Raw genomic sequence first — 13,927 nt, forward strand, 5'->3', positions numbered from 1 at the left:
GTTTTAAAAGTAGCAGCTATAGCAAATGAGGTGCTACTTGCATGTGGTGAAGTTGTGAACACATCCAGATAGTAATATATCCCTCTCCTGTGGATAAACAGTGAATTCAAGCCGTTCACACGTCTCTGATAATCAACCACACTTTTCCCTAGGCTTTCCTAGTTCTCATATTCAATCAAGAGATGTGTAAAATTACAATCTGATAGAATTCCAACTGAATAGAAATGTGAGGTAGTGATAGTTCTCTGAGAATCCGTTTTACAGAAAAATGCCTGAATTGAAGGGGAATTACCTACACTACATAAAGACAAATGTAACACAACAGAGACATCTGGTGGCAATGTTTAAAAGTGGAGTCTCCAACAATCAACCTTGGATTGGCCCAACATCTCAGCCAGGGACTTCACATGGATCTGACTAAAATAATTGTAATAATAATGTTTTTGCTTTTTAGTTTTGGTCAGAGTGAAATGTTGTATGGTCTCTCCTGATTCTAAATATAGGTATAAATATAAATATGAAATATGAATGCTGTCAGGCCGACGGTGTCCGAGGAAAATGCAACAGACATACAGACACATACATAGGTTTGCCCTTTTATGTCTTATATGTGTGGAGCTTTTACCTTCCTATGTACAGAAGGATATGTTTAACTAGTCAAAGCAAGCCACCTGGGGGCAGCAATTATTCAAGATGTGTACTGTGGAACCATGATGGCCTGTGCTTTTCCATGTCATTTCCTCATGTCAATCCTGGCTTTCTCTTCTGTACCGTACCCTGTCTGTCCAATACAGCCACAAAAAGAATCAGCCGGAATGTAGACGGCACCTGGGAGCAGTATGGGTTAGCGCCCCAGCCTGTGTCTTCCGTGAGGAAGAAGCCCAACAAATCCACGAGAGGCCTTTTAGGAGGGCCATTCAAGCCACAAGTGGAGCCTGCAGTAGCCTACCACCACGGCCCAAGAAACATCATGCCAGAATGAAATGTTTGGAGCGGGGGAGTCTGGTACAACGCACAGGTCCTGGACCTGGTGAGACGTAGGAGGAGCCCGGACAGGGGGCAACCCACAGAGCCCAGTCCCTCCACGTGCCAGAGCCTCCCGGTCCCGGCAGAGTAGTTCCGGAGCAGCGGATTGAGTGGCCCTGTCGTGTCCTAAGAGGGCTGACCGTGGGTAACTACTGGGACCTAAGTCGGGGCTTGATCAACCCCAGCTGGGTCACCTGGGCGAGGGTGTATGATGTTGCAAGACCCGAAACATCCTATGACCCCAGGGTACATCACTGATGATACGTCCCAGTTGCATCCATGTGATGTTTTTTCTTTAGTTAGCCTGGCCTAGCCAGTGACTCCTAGGAATAGACTACGTGACAACCAGGAATAGATTGGTGACCACTGGAGAGACAGTTGACAGCCGGAATGTAGACGGCACCCGGGAGCAGTATGGGTTAGCGCCCCAGCCTGCGTCTTCCGTGAGGAAGAAGCCCAACAAATCCACGAGAGGCCTTTTAGGAGGGCCATTCAAGCCGCAAGTGGAGCCTGCAGTAGCCTACCACCACGGCCCAAGAAACATCATGCCAGAATAAAATGTTTGGAGCGGGGGAGTCTGGTGCAACGCACAGGTCCTGGACCTGGTGAGACGTAGGAGGAGCCCGGACAGGGGGCAACCCACAGAGCCCAGTCCCTCCATGTGCCAGAGCCTCCCGGTCCCGGCAGAGTAGTTCCGGAGCAGCAGATTGAGTGGCCCTGTCTTGTCCTAAGAGGACTGACCGTGGGTAGCTACTGGGATGTAAGTCAGGGCTTGATCAAACCCGGTTGGGTCACCTGGGCGAGGGTGTATGATGTTGCGAGACCCGAAACATCCTATGACCCCAGGGTACATCACTGATGTTTTTTCTTTATGTAAAAAAGTTATTTTGACAGTCTAGCTTAAACACAAAATATCAATGATTTTCATAAGCCATAATGCCTGCGGAAATCTGATTAGTACAATCTTCTTATAAAACAAGTAGAGCGACAAGTTGAAGATATTTCATTCAGGTTTCATTCTATCAAAGGATCTGTGTGGTCACATAGCTACACAGACTATTGTATTAAGTGGGTTGAGAACCTTAAAGAACCCTTGGTGGGGATCACAGCATCAACATGGACAATGTTTAAATATCAAGCTCATTGGCGTTTTATTATGCTGCAAGACACTCATTTAATATAACACACCACACACAAGACAATGACAACTGTCGATAAGACAAGAAGACAATACAAATTTTTGGTATCGAAAAAATAAAATTTGGTCTCAATTAAAGTGCGTTACAAGGTCCATCGCATTCATTGTTGCATAATTCTAAAGAGGCTGACTACTCCGGTCTCAAGTTTGGCAGACTATCTCTATCTCTCTATTAGCTCTCTGATCTTGACTTAACAGTTGTTCAAGGCAGCATGAAGTATGTGGTTGCAGCAGTGTGCATGAACAAATGAAGGGGATGATGATGATGATATAATGATAGAAAGCTGGATTTACACTTTAAACTTAACAATGTGCAACTGTCCAAAATACGACCTTAGAGTGTCTCAGTCATGTCTCAGTGCAGTAACATGGAGTGTGTTTTCAAGTATCTAGCATATTTTGACCTACAGTTTTCAGGTGACACATTTGACGCCCATCAGTGCTCTCCAGCCTGCTCCATCAGAGAGTTAGCAGCTATCAGCCATCCTTCCACTGAGCAGCTGCTTCATCCTGTGGCCCCATGGCCCCAGATACCTAGAGATGGTTTTCCTGTTGTCATGGTAACAGAGAGAGGGTTAGCGGTCTGGCCAGCCATGCTGCAACACAAATAACACTGGGACCAGTCAAGGCAAGTGCCTGGAAAATGAATATCCAATGAAGAACTGTACTACATAGCACATTGTCTACCTGGGGGCCATTTTGTGTCTGTGGTGCTGGGTCAGTTTCCTGGACGGGATGGCACTTCTCTTCAGGACCACAGGGACTCTCTGCCTGTCCTTGGATCAGCAGAGGTTGAGGCTGCACAGTGAGTAGTAGTGGATCAGCTGCAGCCTGCTTTATAGGGAGATTTGGTTTACAGATAGATCCTTTTTTAGGGTTTCAAGCCACCCACTATTGTTGGAGGCGGTAAAGGAGGAAGAATTGACCTGGGTGCCAGGCTGGGCCTCAGGAAAAGGATTTGTCTCCTGGACTGGATAGTCTTCCTCATTAGACGAGAATGGCATGGCAGCTGGTTGAGGGGTCGGTGTGGAATTATGGACAGCAGACCCACTTTTGAGTCCGTCTAGGCCTAGGGGGAGGGGTGGTGGTGGTGGTGGTGGTGGTGGAGGGGAGGTAGCCTGCATGGGTGAAGACTGACAGTATAGAGGGTATGCACGTGATGTCACAGAGGCAGAAGTCACTGTGGAGTCACGCCCACTGAGTCACAGCAAGACTGAGCTTGAATGCAGTAATCAGCCTAGATTACTGACACCTGCTGCTCAGGGAGGAATTTGACACTCATTTTGACACTCGTTCCCGATTGAGGGGGCGTGTTCCAGTGGGTGTGCATACCCTCTATTCATACAATTTTGTTACATCACCACACCATCTTGGTAGGAAAACAGGTGATTCATTTATAATCAATTAACATATGCAGTCTCACTCAGCCAATGAGCTGTGTACTGTATGGCGAATGTGAAGATGTTTTTATTATTATTATTAATGATTTATTTATTATTATGTACTTTTTTCTGCTGAAGTAGCCTACATCATCACGTGCAGTGGGACAATCATTAACTTACATCACATTAACATAATTTTATAGTCTGGCTGTGTGGAAAATGGCATGCTTGTTAAAGTGGGCGCGGCACTCATCATTTCCATGTCATTTCGCTTTATTCATCTCACCATTTTTCAGTCGTTTTTTCGTCAGGTTTCACTTCAAAGAGCAGCACGGTATATGGACGGGACAGACTTCATATGGTTGGTCTGGTTGCAGATTATGAGGTCAATTAATTTCTAAGTTGAATCAACACCAAGACAAACACGCACCGATAAAAACACTAGAATGTAAAGTTGCTGTCATGTCAAAGGACAGAACTTCCTGATGTGACGCCATTTCCTGCCTTGACTTTTTGTAAACACAAGACGTCAACAGACTTTAGGTCAATGCAACAGACCAACACAGACGGACAGACAATATTCACTTCGCTGAAACAGTTGAAATCTGTGTCACGGACTATTCACGGACTATTTGAGCAGTCACTGCATAGCACAACATTAAAAGTTTACTCCGCTCGACCGTGGACGTTTTTCTGAGCGATTCTCCGTCCAGCTTTTCACGGACTGAGAACAAACTAGTCCGCTAAACGTGAAGCAGCTAGCCGACGAGGGTTTCACGTTAGCTCGCACATCATAACGTTATGCCACATCCTTCAAACGTTAGCTAAGCGCTGACATTCCGTCACCTGAGCCAATTCAAAGCGTCTATCCTACCTGGGCTTTCTAATGGTGGGCTCAGTTCAATGGGGAACTGCCTGTTTTCGCAAGGTGCCGACGACGTGTCTCTCCTAAATGAGTCCGAGGGAGCCAGTCTGCCTGGAGAGGCTCCGCCGCCTTACGAGGTGCGCTGCCCGGGGAGGGATCCAAATCCACCCCGGGGATTTCCCTGCATGTCATTACGTTTGACTTTCACTTTAAGACTCCATATTTATAGCCGTGACTCTAGTCTAAACATTATTCATCTGTCTAGTATCTTGTCAGAAGTTACACTCAAAATAACATAAATTATAGTCTTGCCAGTCGCATCAGTCCAGTATTGAAATGGTATAAACTCAGCCCAGAGCTAATAGGCACATTCATCAATGCAAAGGGGCAAAGTGAGAGCAGCACCTGGATAGTAGTTGTTGATGGAGGGAGAGTTTCACCTTCCCGGGGCCAGATTTCCCAGCTATTCTGTGGAGTCGTCGAACCAATTTGTCACAAGCCCATCTATGTAATCTCTAGGCTCCTGCCATCCCAAGTGAGCTGTCTGGTGCCCTTCAAGTCCCCTTATAACTCTTCTATCCCTCGTCTCCTGCCCCTCTTATTTCCCCAGGAGCGTACCCAGCCAGTGCCCGTGTACCACCCCACCCCCGGTGAGAGCCGCCTGGCCAGCCAGCTGACCGAGGAGGAGCAGATCCGGATTGCCCAACGCATTGGCCTCATCCAGCACCTGCCCAGAGGCATCTTTGACCCCGGCTCTGACCCCTCGGACAAGAAAGTGAAAGAGTGAGTAACCTAACCATCACCATCACCCTGGACATGACCTGTTCAAACGCCTCACCTCTGGTAGGCGGTATAGATAGGCTACCGTACACTAAAAACAAGCAGACATAAGAACACCTTCTTCCCAGAGGCCATCACTCTGATGAACACTTTTGAACACTTTGCTGTACACTTGAATCACTTTACCTGTTGCACCTACCTCATAGACACAGGCACATAGTCCTCCCCCCCCCCCCCCACACACACACACACACACACACACAACTCTAAGGTGAAACATGTTAACTGTGCGATGACTGTCTCAATAACTCAATAAGTGTGCAATTACTGTCTCAAAGCTGTGCTTATATAGATCGATAAACAACTGCAATGTCTGACTTATAGCCATGTTTACAATCCAGTGTGGTTTAGATATACTGTACAATACTAAGTTGAACTACATATGCTTGAAAATCTGTTAAAAAAGATTGATGTAATGTAATTTTACTAAGGGAAATAAAAGTTTATTTACAGTATATGTTTAAAGTTGAATAACTGAGACAAGAGGGCTTAACGAGTCTCTCTTCCCTAGGTGTGTGATCTGCATGATGGATTTTGAGTATGGGGATCCCATTCGGTTCTTGCCCTGTCTCCACATCTACCATGGGGACTGCATCGACCCCTGGCTGATGCGCTCCTTCACCTGCCCCTCCTGCATGGAGCCCGTCGACGCGGCCCTGCTGTCCACTTATGAAACCAACTGAGCAGCCCCCGCCGGCTGCTCCGGCCTAGAAATCAAATGCACCTTCTTAGCCCGAGCTGTCCTCCCTCTTCAGACAGGTAGCCAAGGACAGGAGGTGCCATGCTGGGGTGTGTTTTAGGATGCATTCAGATGCTGGCAAACAATGCCCTATAGTACATGTAGGAAAGTCTGCCTTTTACAGTAGGAGAATGTGCCAAATCAATATTAGATGAAGGCGATAGAAAGCTATACAATTAATAAAATATTACTGCATTCACTTTGGGATGACTAACACAGTCCGTTATAGGTTGAGATTTTCATGTTAATTCAGTGCATGTGACCAATGTCTTGTACTACCCCTAAAAATCAGTCACCCCCCTTCCAGACATACAATAATGTGCAATATGTAATATTCATAGAGAAAGTGCAAGAAAGTTGTCTCATGTGGTGAACTTTGATCTGACCAGACCACAGGTAGCATTGTTTTTCCTAATGCGCGTTGCACAAGGCAGAGTGGGGTTATTGTCCTTTTTATTCGAAGGCACCCATGGCTGTGAATGCCGCTAAAGCATAGGGCTCTTTACTGGAATGTCATATCAAATCCAAGGGCACCCAGAAGAATGATACGCTATGACTGAGCTCCCATTACCATTCATGTCTACACCAGCATGCAGAAAAAATGCGCCATTTCTAGCTTTTGAAGAGATTTGAGATTGATTTGTTGTTTTACGGGCTTGGGTTTTTGTTGTCTGTACTGTAGTTGCCCTTCTAAGCTGCTTTTATAAAGATGGGTCTATTTTTTTGTAGTTTTTTTTTTGCCTTGCCTTAATATTATGGCCGATCATCTCCTTTGCTTTGCCTTAGTGCGCGCTACTTTTCTTTTTAACATCAGTCCAGAATGTGTGTTTCAATCATTCATGTTTACCAATGTCACTTTTTAATATGCTGTGCAATAACCCCTCAAAGCACCTAAGTTGGGAAACCCCTCATCTGCCACTCTGTAGTGTATAGACATTATAGATGTGTGTGGGCACACGTGCATTTTAGAGGGAGGGTGGATGAGATTTACATTTTGAATTAACCCCACCAGTTGAGGTAGACCTAGTTTGTTTGTTTATTTAGATCCCCATTAGCTACTGTAAAGAAACCAGTAGCTACTCTTCCTGGGGTCCACATTAACCCCTACTAGTTGTAGTAACTTCTGTTTTTCTAATGTGAAGTTGTGGATGGCCTTCCTACAGCAAGTGAAACATGTCCCGGGCTCTTGGGTCTGGCAGATACAATGCAGCTTTTAGCTTTTTTGATCTGATAATAATTTTGGATCTGAGTCATGTGTACAGCACAAACAACTACAATTGTAAAAGAGAAGCTTCAGCAGTGGGATGGAATGAATTGTGAATGTAAAGGAACAGGATTATTTCAGCTTTTAAAAACACGGGCAGTATAAGTGACGATAAGAGGTTCTGACGTACTCGGGCTGCTGTGCCTTTTCAGGTGAAGTAAGCCAACTCCTGTGAAGTACAATAATTTCTGATACATATGACATGTTCTTTTGTTTTGTTTAAGTTGTCCTCTAGGGGGAGGCAGATCATTAGATACTGGTACTGTGCTGATTTTGTTGGTCACATATGAAGAAATGGGCCCAGGATGAAGCCAGACGTTTGCTCTGGCTGCTGATACAATCCAAGTACATTCTGTCTTTTCTTTTGTAACGTGCAACGAGCGCACAGCTTTTAGGAAGATCCTCAAATCACAATAAAAGTGGATACCAAATTCTACATGAGTGTGATGTGTTGTGAGTCCTGTACAGTATAGTAGACTCTACTGCACTGTAGAAGTCACTGTAGCCTAGAGGTTTTGAAACTGGGAGGGGGGCCTCCAGGGGCCGGGGCTCCAAACGGTTTCAGGGGAGGCTCAGTGAATGGAAGTGAAAAAAAATATTACATTACCGTAGTTAGTTATTACAATGATCATCAATCACCTCCAGCAAAGCTAGCATGAATTAAACTGCAAGTACTTTATTTCCAATGATATATTACAATCCACATACATGTATTGTTACAGCCATGATGACCTCTAAATGACATTCATGTCCACTTAATTGTAGGAAATCCCAATGGGACAAAAGCTACAAAACAGGAAGCCTAGCCTATTATTTTATTATTATTAATAGACTAGGTTTCGATGGCGAGATGAGCAAAATGTCAATCAGATGGATCCCAAAAATCAGCTAACAGAGTGTCTAAGAAAAATAGAATGACATGAGCTAGATAACTCGGAGAAACCACAGCGCCAGCAACCAAACAACCAAGAGAAACCATGCAGTACAGCAGCACTGACAAGATCCAATTAGGCCTTTTCACAGCTGCCATTTTGTGTCTAAAAGGCAGGGGAAACGCAGGTGCAACCAACTCACTAATTAGGGCCCCAGCACTGGAACACCTAAATGGACTGGAAGTTGGACACCCTAATTAAGGTTTTGGTACACCTGTGAAACTTCCTGCCTTTTAGACACAAAATGGTGGCTGTGAAAAGGGTCTATATAGGAGATGGTGTGAAAAGGAGTGTGCGACCACCCACCTGCTGCGTTCACGTCGTTGGCGAGACATACAGCAACCTGTATGGAGAGAAGCAGTACTGAGACATACAGCAACCTGTATGGAGAGAAGCAGTACTGAGACATACAGCAACCTGTATGGAGAGCAGTGTTGGGAGTAACTAGTTACTTGTAACTTAACTACTTTTTGCAGCAACTAGTAATCTAACTAATTACTTTTCAAATTTAGTAACTCAGTTACAGTTACTAAAATAGTAACTGGGCTAGTAGTTACTAGTTACTTTAGGACATGAAAATAACGGACAACTTCAGAGGATATCTGGTTTCTGATCCTCAGACCATAGTCCGGGGAGAGAGCTGCAGCTGCAGCCAGAGGCTAATGACCTTGATAGGCTCTAAGCGAATAAGTGAGTAACTAGTAACTTTTAAGTAATTAAATTACTTTTTTTAGAGAAGTAACTAGTAACTGTAACTAATTACCAATTTTCAGTAACTTGCCCAACACTGATGGAGAGACAAACAAACTGAGAGAAGAGTGTAGCAAATTAATACATCTGAATCCTCAGGGTTTGCTTGTAATAACAGAGCGCTTTGTAGTTCATTATGTTCTGATTCAAGACCCCAGCGGGTCCTTTTGTTCATAATTACTTGAATTTATGGACAGAACTAGTTCCGATACCCATTGGAGCACACAATCACTGGCCATTTAGTCAGGCCTCACTCACAGAGTTGGCATGCGACCTCTCCTCTCTCCCCCCCCAATGGGTTTCCATGGTCCACTTCCCTGGCTGATTCCAACTCAGCTCAGGTGTGCTCCATCAGTAGCTAACGAATGGAGCTCTCCATGTTGCTGAACCTGTTCATTCATTTTAGCCACTAATTAGCCATCTTTGCGTATTTCGTCGGCCATAATGGCCCAATTCAAAAATCCAGCCATGTCACCGTCTGCTGGGGCCCCTGCCGGTACCCCGTGCCAAATGTGGATGCGGTCAGGCCGACGGTGTCCGAGGAAAATGAGCAGACACACATACAGAGATCATTTATGTGTAAGATGATCTATCGTTTAGGTTTATTTTATTGCTGTATACCAGGGAGGCTTAAAGACAGGTTTTTATTGTAGCAGTTTACACTCTGCTGTGCAAACAGGAAGGAGAATGTGCCTTAATACAATAAGAAAGAGGTATTCAGCAGCAACACGAGCTCAGTGAGTTGACAGAGTGCAGTGTTGCTTTGGGAACCCAGAGCGGAAATGTTTTCTGTTTCATACGATTTCTCAATTCACAAATTCTCATGTGAGACAACGTCCTCTGCTTTCGTTAAATAGTGAGTCACTTCTCCATTTTCATATGCCCAGCGCACGTCACAGTTCAGCTTACTGGGAGCTTTCTATCTCTTTTCATTGCGCTAACACAAACCTTTGGTAATTTAAGGGTGTTAAATATACCGGAAATGATGCAAAGTAATTTTTGTAACAATTTTATTAAAAAGTGAAAACTATTTACATTATATACACACACAAAAATTATCTACAATATTGCACATATTAGTCCTTGCTATAATACTGTATAGCAATATCACAGTGAAAACAAGGAAAAAAGTACTAGAATTCAAAACTTCTTGAATTCTCACACTCATCCTTCTGACATGAATACAGGTTAGAAATGTGGCTCTCAGTTAACATTACAAAAACATGATACAGTATTAGATTTTTTCAAACACAATTATACCGTTAAAGAACTACAGTTAGGTTAGGGTCTTCGATAGGCTTTCACAGTACAAAAATAGATCTGTTAGAATTTTGACATACAGACAAAATCGGGGTGTATGTTTGCTAAAAGACGTATATCCCAATGCTGACTGTGGCCAGAGCCACGAACAGTCCCAGGACCATCCTGAAGAGGGGGGAGGCGTTGATCGTGGTGCCGGGGATCTGGAGTGTTTTAACCAATGCGGGACCTCCTGAGAGAAGACAGATACGCATTAAGATATCAGTCAAAAAGTCAAAGAGAAGTGTACAAAAACACTGACAACATACTGTAGGCCTGTGTGTGTGTGTGTGTGCGTGTGTGCGTGTGCGTGTGCGTGTGCGTGTGTGTGTGTGTGTGCGTGTGTGCGTGTGTTTGTGTGCGTGCGTGTGTGCGTGTGCGTGTGTGCGTGTGTGTGTGTGTGTGTGTGTGCGTGTGTGTGCGCGTGTGTGCGTGTGCGTGTGTCTACTTGTCTTACCATTAGCCAGTTTGGATTGTGCTGCACAGCTTTGCAGTTCGCTTTGCGTGACACTCAGCATCTTCTGTACACCATCAAAGACCTGTAAAGCCAAGAGAACATCCATCAGTCACTTATTATTCTCTCATACATCAGTAAACAGTCACACCGGCCAAAATAAATCTTCCCACTGTCCTCAAAGTTCATTATTTTCTATTCTATCTCTCATTTCTAACAACCACAGCTGTTCCTCTGCTCCACTCCCTCTGCCCAAACAGCATCATTAAACTTCACTTGAACACTTCGCTGAGCGCTTGAATCACTTTACCTTCAACACTTTATCCAGTTTGATCACTGAAACCCAGTGACAGAAATATCACCTGTGCAGCAACCTGTAGCACCTACCTAACCCCCCACGCACGAGCAACCTGTAGCACCTACCTAACCCCCCACGCACGCACCCCCCCCCCCCCCCCCAACACACACAACTCCTTGTATGTATACATAGTACTTGGCCACTAAAGCTGATTCTGACCAGCATCGTCATCATCGCCCCTTCCTCACCTGGATGTTGAGCTCGAAGGCTCTGACCGCCTCCTCCAGGACGCCATTCCTCTCCTCCTCCGTGAGCTCGATGCTGTTCATGCGGCTGCGGTACAGCCGTTTGAACAGGTTGGGGCTGGAGACGCCGGGGAAGGAGAAGAACGACAGGCCCTCGCCACTCTTCAGCCCCAGGGACTTCTGGGTGATGCGGCCCAGGACCTGCCCCCCCGACAGGTCGCCCAGGTACCGGGTGTAAGCGTGGGCCACCAGGAACTCGGGGTTTTCTTTGCCGATCTGGAAAAAAAACAGAGAGAGAGATGAAGAGCGTTACGTCAGAGCAACATCAGAAGATTAGCAGTTAAATGTACCAAGCATCTTCACCTGAAATCACATGTGTGTTTGAGTCTTTTACAGGTGCAGTTGAAGCTCACCTGTCTCAGCCTGTGGGCGTATCTTTTAGTGGCTGCGGGGACGACGATCTTCTCCCTCCAGTCCTGGCCGTAGAAGTGCTCCAGGTCTTTCTCCACGCTCTCCAGCCTCGCCAGTTCGGCGGGGAAGTAGATGGGCGCGACGCCGGGGTGCTCAGAGTTCCGCTCCAGCTCTTCCTCCAAGGCCTGGTAGATCTCATACAGCGAACACAGCAGGAGCTGAGGAGGGGAGGAGTGGGGGCAAGAGGAGAGATAAGAAATTACCCAAAGCCACCAGATCATTCTGTGTTGTTGTCACTTTAAAAAAAAATGCTTTATTTGCATTTATTTGTTTACTCGAGTAGTTTTGACAGTCTTACCTTGTACTGTGGCAGGGTGACTTGTCCCCTCTGGTAGCTCAGCATCAGTTCGGTGTTCTCCGCTCTGACGTGACTCTCCTTCGTCGCCGTTTTGATTTGTTCTGACAGATCCCTGTAAGAGAGAAAGTGAATAATGCTCATTATTGCGCTATTAGCAATAGATGCTGTCTGATAGTGGTATCTGTAGATGCTGTCTGATAGTGATATCTGGCTGTGGTTAAGTACACCTTCTTAACACTGAATCATTGACAGGAAAGAATAGGGCATATGAGACGGAGCAATCAGAGACGTAATGTAGATAACACACCTGCAGATTCATGGACAGTGAAAAAGGTGACCGGGACAAACACAAAACCACTCAGAAATCATTAACTTAAGTGGCCTATTTTGGGATCAAAAAGGTGACTAATTTTCAGGTATGAGATAAGCAAATGTGTGACTTATTATTGACTCCAAAGTGCAGCACATGCGTTAAGTGAATGATCTAATGGAGGCTGTGTGCAGCTGACAAAGTTCTGCAAGACTGCAGGCAGAAGATTGAGCGCATGCAGAGACCTACTTTTGGATGCATAGCGTTAATGCAAATATGATCCACTTGTAAATGCAGTAATACATGCAGTGACACTGACTCATCCTAAAGAAACCTCCAAAGCAACAATAAGCCATGGTGGAAGGTGAATGAGTAAAGAGGAGGCATAGTAAATCACAGCAGCTCATTCCCACCTGTCACTCATCTGCTCTGCTGCTGTCTGGGTCTTCTTGTCAGTCTCCATCTGGATGTCTGAAAAAGTACAAACTTTAAGATCATGCACATAATCCATCTTCCAAAATGATCACAAACATCACATAGCGATCAAATGAGTGCAAAGCTATGAAACTGAAAGAATGCAAAGGACATTAAGTTACATCATGTTGTTTCACTCACCAGTTAGGATAAAGTATTTTAAGTTGGGTAGTTTGGTATATATCCACAGTAATCCAGTGCTCTCTCTCTCTTTCTCTGGGTGTTCAGAACAGTTTGTGCTCTGTGTGCCTCCTCACTCGTCTCTCCCTCTCTTTTTATATCCTCCTCCTCCTCTGTCTCCTCCCTCACCCCGACCGCTGAATGAAAACAGGAAGCAGCTCGGCTGACTCAACGTCTCCATCTGGAACACTGAGGGAGGAGGGACCTCGGCTAAACATGACACGGCAACTTCAGCAGGGAACAGGGAGAGAGAACACGGGGAGGGACCAGGAGTTAACATGATCGAGCAACTTTGTGAAAGTGACGGGAGGGAGGGAGGGGGGAAGGTGGGTGGGTGGGTGAGACTGTGGACCGGGAGTTAACATGATCGAGCAACTTTGGGAAAGTGACGGGGGTGGGGCTGTGGGGCTCAACATGACCAAGCAATTACAGTAGGAATAGCATGGGAAAGCAGCAGCAGGGGGAGGAGGAGGGGTGAGTGCTAAACATTACAGTGCAGCTAGGGGAATACCAAAGTTGAACCAGGCGGGGAGGGGCCAGCTCTTAGCATGACGGTGGAAGTTTGTGAGGAATATGAAATGCTGACTGGTGTTTTAGAGGAATAATAATCACATGACGGGGTGTTATGACAAAGGCGAGCACCAAGCCGTTTCACATGCGTTTCTGTTCTTGAGACACATTCCTAAGCAAGTTGAACCACATAGGTGAACATACTGTAGCCTACTGATACGTTATATCACCAGTCAGCCACATAAAAACATAGACTCACAAAGAAAAGTTTGCTCAGAACAAATTGAAAGGCATTTACTCAAACTATAACAGAAGATAACACATAACACTATATTATGACTTTAGTGAGTTCATTGTTCAGTAAAGGCAGAGCAGCTTTGGCCAGTGCACTG

The 13,927-nt window shown here is 45.4% G+C and overlaps 2 protein-coding genes and 1 long non-coding RNA gene across 5 annotated transcripts; 1 reads left to right on the forward strand and 2 right to left on the reverse strand.

Annotated features, from left to right (window-relative positions):
• Positions 1-2,164: 2,164 nt before the first annotated feature.
• On the reverse strand, positions 2,165-4,601 carry LOC310775545. 3 transcript variants are annotated; one of them, XR_014552679.1, is made up of 5 exons: positions 4,481-4,548; positions 3,893-4,003; positions 3,151-3,357; positions 2,912-3,055; positions 2,165-2,773 (listed from the first exon to the last, which is right to left on the reverse strand). It is a non-coding gene; the product is annotated as an uncharacterized lncRNA (long non-coding RNA). The 3 variants fall into 3 exon arrangements; XR_014552677.1 differs by lacking the exon at positions 3,893-4,003 and having other exon boundaries at positions 3,151-3,342; positions 4,481-4,601; XR_014552678.1 differs by lacking the exon at positions 3,893-4,003 and having other exon boundaries at positions 4,481-4,585.
• On the forward strand, positions 4,030-7,738 carry rnf11a (ring finger protein 11a). Its single transcript, XM_083635713.1, has 3 exons — positions 4,030-4,608; positions 5,082-5,254; positions 5,823-7,738. The coding sequence occupies exons 1-3, from the start codon at positions 4,510-4,512 to the stop codon at positions 5,992-5,994; spliced, it is 444 nt and encodes a 147-aa protein (XP_083491839.1). The 5' UTR covers positions 4,030-4,509; the 3' UTR covers positions 5,995-7,738.
• Positions 7,739-10,000: 2,262 nt separating this feature from the next.
• On the reverse strand, positions 10,001-13,109 carry LOC310774553 (heme oxygenase-like). The gene is made up of 7 exons (XM_083634644.1): positions 12,987-13,109; positions 12,785-12,842; positions 12,062-12,173; positions 11,706-11,921; positions 11,296-11,568; positions 10,753-10,834; positions 10,001-10,488 (listed from the first exon to the last, which is right to left on the reverse strand). Exons 2-7 carry the CDS (start codon positions 12,832-12,834, stop codon positions 10,361-10,363), a joined length of 861 nt encoding a protein of 286 aa, XP_083490770.1. The 5' UTR covers positions 12,835-12,842; positions 12,987-13,109; the 3' UTR covers positions 10,001-10,360.
• Positions 13,110-13,927: the final 818 nt, after the last annotated feature.

This window comes from Poromitra crassiceps, assembly GCF_964638095.1.
Source record: "Poromitra crassiceps genome assembly, chromosome: 4".
Classification (NCBI taxonomy): Eukaryota; Metazoa; Chordata; class Actinopteri; order Beryciformes; family Melamphaidae; genus Poromitra; species Poromitra crassiceps.